Below are 8,543 nucleotides of genomic sequence, written 5' to 3' on the forward strand. Positions count from 1 at the left end.
GGACAATTTTGTCATTAAGAGTTATCTCTATTGTGGATTAAGTTTACTAGGTGAAAGTGCTAGGATATGGGTAAATGAAACATGTCCCAAACTTTGTAGTTTTGATAATTTCCAAATAAAAGAGATTTTTAAACATTATTTTAGTATATTTCACGCCGTGTGTGAAATGCTTTAGCAACATAAGAATCATGATATTATTAAGATAATATTGTAAATCAGATCTACAAATCCGTGTACCAGCCCTTTTAACCTTGTACTGTTGTAGTTGTTCAATTTCCTTATCCCTTATCCACACTTTTTGTTGGAGCATAGTCATTTACTAACAAAATAAATTTGTTTTTCAAAAAATAAAAAAAGTTACATGTATAAGATATTTCTTTTTCATCCACAACATAGAATTTTGGAGTTTGTGAACTAACCTTTTTCCTAATCTAAAATTGTTCAGGTAAGCTGCCACTTCCCTTCCCTAGCTGGGAAAAAAGTTACACTCCATTGTTTATTCTGTGACATTAATGAACCTAAAGAGATGACATTTCAGGCTTGTTATTACAAGCTTGTTATTACAGATTTTGAAGTTAATTCGGTCAGTTTTATACTGATTTTACTTTCGTTTTCAATAAATCATTTCGATCTGATTCAAATTAGCGAACTGATTTGTTAATGCATACAACGGATACTTTGGGAATACAATATCCCTATAGAAGCATTTGAGCTTTTACAGTGAAATTTTAACACAACGCACTATATTTTATGGGCGTTTTCTCTTGATTTTGATGTCAAAGGTCAAGGAATTAAATTCAAAATTCTTCCTGATTTAAGAATTTTTTTCCGGACAATATTAAGATAAGCCTTTAAGCTTTTGAAAAACAATTCTATACAACAACTACCTTAGTATAGCCAAAAGAAGACCCCTTTTTTTAACAGTGTGTAAAATTTATTTCCAGTCAATATCTAAAATTACTTTTGAGTTTCAGTTTTTACAATTAAATTTTATCCTTAACTCCTTATGGTCCCACCCGTCTTTCTTGAGATGCACCTCTAGATTTACGCATGCTTTTCTTTTTTTCTCTCAGTGGGAGACGTATATTCTCTGAATTAGCTTGCTTTTTCATAAAATGAGGTGATCTATGTTGTGGGAACCAGATTTGATTTGGGAATTTATAGTTTTGTTACGTCATAGCTAGAGGTCTGATAAATGAATTTGTGCGTTTAACTTTTTTTATGTTGTCTAAATATTACTTTTATTTACATATAAAGTTAAAATTTAGCTAGGTAAGTAAAATCAGAATAGTTAACAAACTTAAGTAGAAAAAAGAACAACAATGTATTATGCAAAGATTACTAATGAGCTTAACTAATTATAATCTTACATATTACATGGAACAGTTGTAACATACAATAATGGATATATTTCGAGTCAAATGCCGATGGACGCCCCCTTTATGCCGATTAATACTAGTGGGACATGCAGGTATTACAGGCCATGTCTGGCAAGATTGAGGTCAGGATATCAATGTTATTCGAGATCGCTCGTACACGGATGAGTCGCGATCGGGCTGTGGCACCACACGATAAAAAAATGTTACTCTTATGATTACCCGGTATTTAAAGGAAATTGAAATGAGAAATAAGATTTAAAGAATTATAGACAAAAAACTTTTCAACTTGACAAATTTATAAAGGGATCTCTGGTTTTGTAATGCAGACAAAATTAAAAAAAAATTGTGCAAATGCTACGCATTTATGTTGTACAAATTAATTGGTTCTTTTATTTGATCCATTTATGAACATTACTTTTTTAAAAAATACATCTATTATTTTGCACTTCTAGTAGTACATATCATCTCTTTGTTTTAAACAGAAATAATCAGTCATTAGTTTAAATTATATTCATTTAAAAAAGTTGTTCCCAGAAAATATTTCCTTAATTTTTTCATCCACAATTTTTTCTTTTCTCTTTACTGAATAGAATGAAGAACATTTTAAAAACAAAATATTTAATATAACCTATCTTCATTGCGATTTTATCAGTTATGCTTACAACTTTTCAATTAAAAAAGCTTAAAATTTGAAGTTTAAAATAGAAAATTCTTCTACATTTCATTTTTGTTACCTTTGTTGTTTTATTTTGGGAAATTTCTTTAATAATTTTTTTTTAGGATTTTTCAAAATTGAGATTTCAAAATGCCACAAAATTACATAAAATGCTGTCTTAGTTGTATAAATAATTAACTTCGAATTTCCCCACATTTTTATCCAACTGATCCTAAACACATTTTTGTTGTTTACAAATTAATTGTCCTAAGACTAAATGATTCATTTATTTTTTAGTTTTGTTATCTTTACTTTAAGGCAATATAAGCTGCAACTTTCAAGTCAATTAACTCAAAGTCAGAAAAGAGTTTTAATTAACTACAATTGTTCATATTTGTAATAGAAGAACTATATCTACGAGGGATGTCCGTAGAGTTCGTAGACAAGCTAAGAATTAAAGAAAAGTTGTGTCATTCATATTTATCATTACATTTCTAATCTTTTAATAAATGTGAATTGAAAAATGTAAAAGTTTATTCAATTTCAAATGTTTAATTACAATTATAGCTTCATAATTAGACTTGGAATGGAGACCCGGGGTACCGCAAAATTTTCATTAAAGAATTATTTATCACTTTGTATATTCCATTGATATTTTATAAAATTCTGCTGTTATCTGGATGACTTTTGAGTAAAATCAGGTGACCCATTGCTATGCTTTTTCATCCGTCGTACGTTGTTCGTAAACTTTTGAAAATTTTAACTTCTTCGCTGAAACTGCTGAACTAATTTCAACCAAATTTGGTATACAGCATTCATTGGTATTGGGGAACAAAAATTGTAAATGTCATAGTCCCTGCCTTCCTGGGGCCTTAGGGGGTAAAAACAACTAAAATTAATGCAATTTTTAAAAATCTTCTCCTTTACTCTTGGACATCAAGCAGTCAAACTGTTGACAGGATTGTAATAAGCATTTAGTACTCTACCAAAATTGTGAAATTCATGGCCCCTGGATCAGGGGTTCTGGTGTTAGGGCGGGGCTATATATAGATCATAAAGTAACAGTGCATTATTTCTTTGAAAATCTTCTTCTCTGCTCCTGGGTCTTAAATAAACTTACTAAGAGCATAGTTTTGATGACCAAGAGTGCCTCTTGAAAAATTGTGAAATTCATGGTCCCTGGGTCTATGTTCTGGTTTTAGGGTGGAGCTATATAGATCATATCTAAAAGTAAAAGTCTATTATTTCTTTGAAATTCTTCTCTGCTCTTAGGTATTAAATAAACTAACTAAGAAAATGATTATGACAATCAAGAGTGCCTTTTTCATAATTGTGAATTTCATGGCCCCGGGGTTAAGGGTTCTTGTGTAAAGGCGGGGCTTTATTGATTGTACTGTAAAAAAACATTTATTTTCAAAAATCTTCTTTTCTGCTCCTCGGTATTAAACAAGCTAATTGAGTACATAGTGTTGGGAGATGTGTATTGTTTCATCATGTATATTATTAGTAATATTAAGATTCTTGAACTTTGTTTATGTCTAGAACTTTCCAGGAATATCATGTATTTACAATTTCTAGAATATTCTAGATTTATATTACTGTATAAATACCCTGTCAATTCGATGCATATAGACGGTCGTATAAGCATCATTGAGGTTTTACTGGGATATAACTTCACTGGGACATTGTGTGCAGCAACGGACACTCTGATGTATGTATTTTTATATTTTTGCTAAGTTTGTACTTCATGATTTGTATATTACTGTAAATAAATTATTGTTAAGTTTAAACTGTGTGATTGATCTTTGCTGGCATTTAGGGTTATTCTGACCCATAACAATAGTTATAATAAACAAGAGTGCATCCTCCAAAATTGTGAATTTTATGGCCCCAGGGTTAGGGGTTATGGTGTTAAGGTGGGGCTCTATTGATTATATAGTGAAAATGCATTAATTCTTCAAAAAAAAATTTTCTCTGCTCCTGGGTGTTAAACCAATAATCTATTTACATAGTTATGATGAGGAAAAATGTCTTATCGAAATTTGTGAATTTCATGGCCCCTGGTTCAGGGGTGTTGGTTTAAGGAGGGAACTCTTTTGATTATATAGTGAAAATGAATGAATTCTTTGAAAATCTTCTTTGCTCCTGGGTATTAAACAAAGTAAGTAAGCATAAAGTTATGATGAACAAGAGTGTTTCTTCCACAATTGTGAATTTAATGGCCCCTGGATTGGGGGTTGTGATGTTAAGACGAGGCTTTATTGATTATATAGTGAAAATTCGTTGTTTCTTCAAAAACCTTCTTCTCTGTTCCTAGGTATTAAACAATTAAAGTATGTACATGTACAAAGTTATGATGAGGAATGATGCCTCTTCCAAAACTGTGAATTTCATGGTGGTTCTGGTGTAAGGGTAGGGTTCTAATGATTATATGTAGTGAAAATGCATGAATTCTTTGAAAATCTTTTCCGTTGCTCATAGGTACTATGCAAATGATTAGTACATATTTTTATGATGAAGAAAGGTGAATCTAGCAAAATGATTTATTTCATGTTCTTTCGGTCGGGGGTATCGGGATGAGGGGGGGGGGGGGGTAACAGTACATAGTCTGAAGATAAATAAATGCTTTGAAATCTGCTATGTGATATTGATCAACTATCTATGATGAAAACAAATTTACGATAAAATTTCCAAATTAATCAACCAATTAAGAAGAAATAAAATTTATGAAAAAATTTCCAAAATTTGAAATATGTGGCCCCAGGGTCAGTGGTTCCTGTGGGTTGGGGTGTACCACTGGTTATTTAGTGAAAATACATTTTTTTCTTTCTTACTCTGATCTAACTTTGTGTTTTAAGTAACGAGAGTAAACAAGTGTATAATTATGATAAGCAATGGTGCTTCTTTAAAAATTGTGAAATTCATTGCATCTGGTTTAAAACACGATCCAAATTCAATATTTGGAAAGATGTTTCATGATACTCAGGTGACTTAGAGGGCCCATGGCCTCTTGTTTTAATCTGATAAAAATATAACTATTTGTGCTTTGTTTTTGTCGCAAACGTTAATGTTAATAAATGAAACACGAATTTAATGAAATTATAAGTTACATATTTTTTATCAATGTTTGTTTGTAATTATCAATGTTGTCCACAAACGTAACGGACAATCCTCGTATAAGCTTTGATTGAAGTAAAATTACACAATTCCCATCCTGATTTCATATAATACAGGGACCATGACATTTTCAACAGTGAAATACTGGTATTAAGTCATTGAATAAAAATGATATTTTGTTACAGTGTGAAAGGATATCAAAATGAGTGTGACCCTGGACCCGTTTACCAAAAAAAAAAAAAAAAAAAAGAACAAAATTATAGAATGTTGATTACTTTCTTAACTTTGATTTGAAAAGAAATTTAATCTTTTTAAAAATAATTCAACAATATGTTTTGTGTAGTAATGTCTAACAAGATAATCATATTTTACAAACAACATAAGTATCATATATTTCGATTCAAATGCTGATAGACGTTTTTATACTAATTTAACACTAAATTGTCAACGAATTTGATTCTCCCTTTTGTACTGATTATGACAAGGAGCTCACACAGGTATTACCGGTCGGTTAGGGATGCTCACTCCTCCATGGAATTCATTTCACCTCAGAACTTTTAAAAATCAGTATTTCCTCTGCTCCTGATTTATATTCGTTAAATAAACTGAACTTGAAAAAATCTCTGTACCCCGGTATCTCACGATTAAAAATAAATATCATCTTTCATTGTACGTGGATCTGATCATTATTGTTAATATTAGTAAGAGTGTCCGAAATCTCACTGTCTTTACATGTGGGAAAAAAGGTGAAGATAAAGGACAGGGATCGATCGCGCAAAAACTACACAAAATACAATTCTGTGTACAGTGCATAACAGGGACACATGGAAATTACAGAGGTGGGATCAGGTACCTGGGTGGTGTAAGCCCCCCCCCCCCCCGTTGACCGATTATAACCTGCCTTGAGCCCTATGCAAGATAATCAGTCGTTCTATATATCTGTATACACACAGTCTGTTGGTCTTTCCTGATCCCATCCAAACAAGATGACTTTTTTCGTCATATCCAAGACCCAATGGCTGAACCATTCCATCTTGTTTTGTTGGTAGAATTGACAGTAGGAGACCGTTCTTGTTAATCATTTGTATTGTTTGGTCTAGTCGACCACATATCAGGATATTTAAGAATGCATCTACACAGATTCCACATGGCATAAATAATGACAATCCTTCTGGTGGTCCTGTGTAAGTGAAACTATATTTTCCTTCACGGTCAGTGAATACCACACCCTTTTCTGTATCAGACACGATAATATCTCCATTGTGGTTCTCCGTGATGTAGACAGGTTCATGATATAATTGTTTGCCTGTCTCGTGGTATTGGATAGTTTGGATTGATTGAACTGTACTATTATATCGAATGCATTTCACATCTGATAATGATATGGAAGCATTATCATAATCAAATCTCATCATGTCCAACAAATCTTCAGTAGAAGAAGAATGACAGATACACCACGGTTCCCATCGTTCTGTTCTCTTTATCAATGTCGACTTTGTAGTATTGTCTGCACTTAGTTTGTTAATGTTCCAGTCTTTGTCTACATAAATCAACTCTCCTGCACTGTTTACTGTATGCACACCATAAAGTTCGCTTAGATCAAATAAATGATGTAGATTGTTATCTTTCAAATCTGTTAAAATAAGACTGCGTCCATCATTGACCCAAATCCTATCTGATGTCAAAAAAGAAATGTGAACACCATGAATTAAGTCAGGTACAGCAACATACTTCTTTAACATGCCTTGTGGCATTAGCTTTAACATTTGTTCATTATTTAATTGTCTTTTTCCTTCCTCTGTGATTTTAATTTCAACTAATAACTCTAAAATGCCCTCTGTTTCTATTTCTTCATTTAAGTTACACATTATTTTATCAGGAAGGTCTGTTATTTTTGGGATTGAGGTTTTCTTTATGAACAACAAAAATTTTACAGATTTGTTTGCTAGTTTCTCGTATCTGTGCACATATTCTTTCATTTTGTGATATTTCAATATAAAGCTCATATAAAAGTTTTTTTTATGCAAAACATTGAGTGTCTTACTATGTTTATCGGTAAGTTTTTTCAAGCTTTCAGCTTTAACCGTGAGCTGCTCTTGGATGCTGGAAAATTTGTATCGAGGTACACAACGTGTTTTTGCTTACAATATATACACAGATTTTGTTTGCCTGGTCTGCAGTAAAATTGTACGTCATTCCCACACTGACAGCATTGAAGAACTTTAATCTGTGTTGTGACTTTCGTATTAACCATGCTATTTGGTCTCACATGTCTTCTAGGTTCAAAATTTTATTTCAGAGTAAAGTCTGCAATTTAAAAACATACTGAATATCCATAACTAACAATATATTGAATTCCATATTAATTACAAGGATTAAGAAATAAATATAATCATATTTTTCACAGACACGTAAACATTCATGATAAGTAGATCGTAATAGGGGACAGATGATACAAACAAGCTTTCATAAAAAAGATTTTTAAAATAACAATTTGAGTCATGTTCATACGAGGGCTGTTCGGAAATTATTGAGACAATTACATTTACTCCATAAAGGACGGAGATAATTTCATGAGAATTCATCAACATCTTATAAAGAGCGTATAAAACACTTAAGCAAATTTTTTAATTCCTATGATAATTATATAAGTTTCTGTGAAGTAATAAATATGCTTGTCTATCGACCCGGAGCAGCCTCGCTACGTCATTTAACGTAACGTTTGCTGTAGATTGTTTCGCATGTGAAACGATCGGGAAGCGTTAAATACTCTTCCTTCTTTGTTATTACATATACAAAATTACAAAAATCAAACAGTCTCTTTTCTTAAACTATTCTTTAAAAATGTATGCTGTTGCTACCCCAATCAAAAATTTTCATTTATGGGGAAGGACGACTTAGAATCATGCAGTGCCAATTAATGCAACGCGGGTTAAATACCGTAACGATATCAATACTGTATGTAATAACTCATGGTCTTCCCGATCTTTTAATTTTACTCTTGTTAAATTAATTGCTAAAAATGTATACCAGGGAAATAACAAACCCTAACACATCATTTTTTTTCTCGTTGTTATTGTTTAAGCAGGTCGTTCAGTCTTGAAAAAGAGTTCTGCATTGCGCTACACAAAAATTTAGGTATGCTGGCTGCTCCGCCCTTGACGTCAAAATCAATTTTTTCGTTGTAAGCCCATTTCTCTACCGCACTTAATTTTTTTCCGTATTTCTTATCAAAATTCTATCAAAGTTGCACAACATGAATTTGAACCAAAGCTAAAAAATTATACACTTAAACTGAATTATTTTTGCTCTCATTATTGATCCATGAAGAGTTAGAATTTTGAGGTATCATATTTTCAATGTCTGACTCCACGACTGCTCCGGGTACCCCT

The 8,543-nt window shown here is 32.0% G+C and overlaps 1 protein-coding gene across 1 annotated transcript; it reads right to left on the reverse strand.

Moving 5' to 3' along the window:
- Positions 1–6,041: 6,041 nt before the first annotated feature.
- LOC134250559 (uncharacterized) lies at positions 6,042–7,130 on the reverse strand. Its single transcript, XM_062732928.1, has one exon. The coding sequence runs from the start codon at positions 7,128–7,130 to the stop codon at positions 6,042–6,044; it is 1,089 nt and encodes a 362-aa protein (XP_062588912.1).
- Between the last annotated feature and the right edge of the window lie 1,413 nt (positions 7,131–8,543).

This window comes from Saccostrea cucullata, unplaced genomic scaffold (assembly GCF_032062105.1).
Source record: "Saccostrea cucullata isolate Sc308-1 unplaced genomic scaffold, CSIRO_AGI_Scuc_v1 ctg19893, whole genome shotgun sequence".
Taxonomy (NCBI): domain Eukaryota; kingdom Metazoa; phylum Mollusca; class Bivalvia; order Ostreida; family Ostreidae; genus Saccostrea; species Saccostrea cuccullata.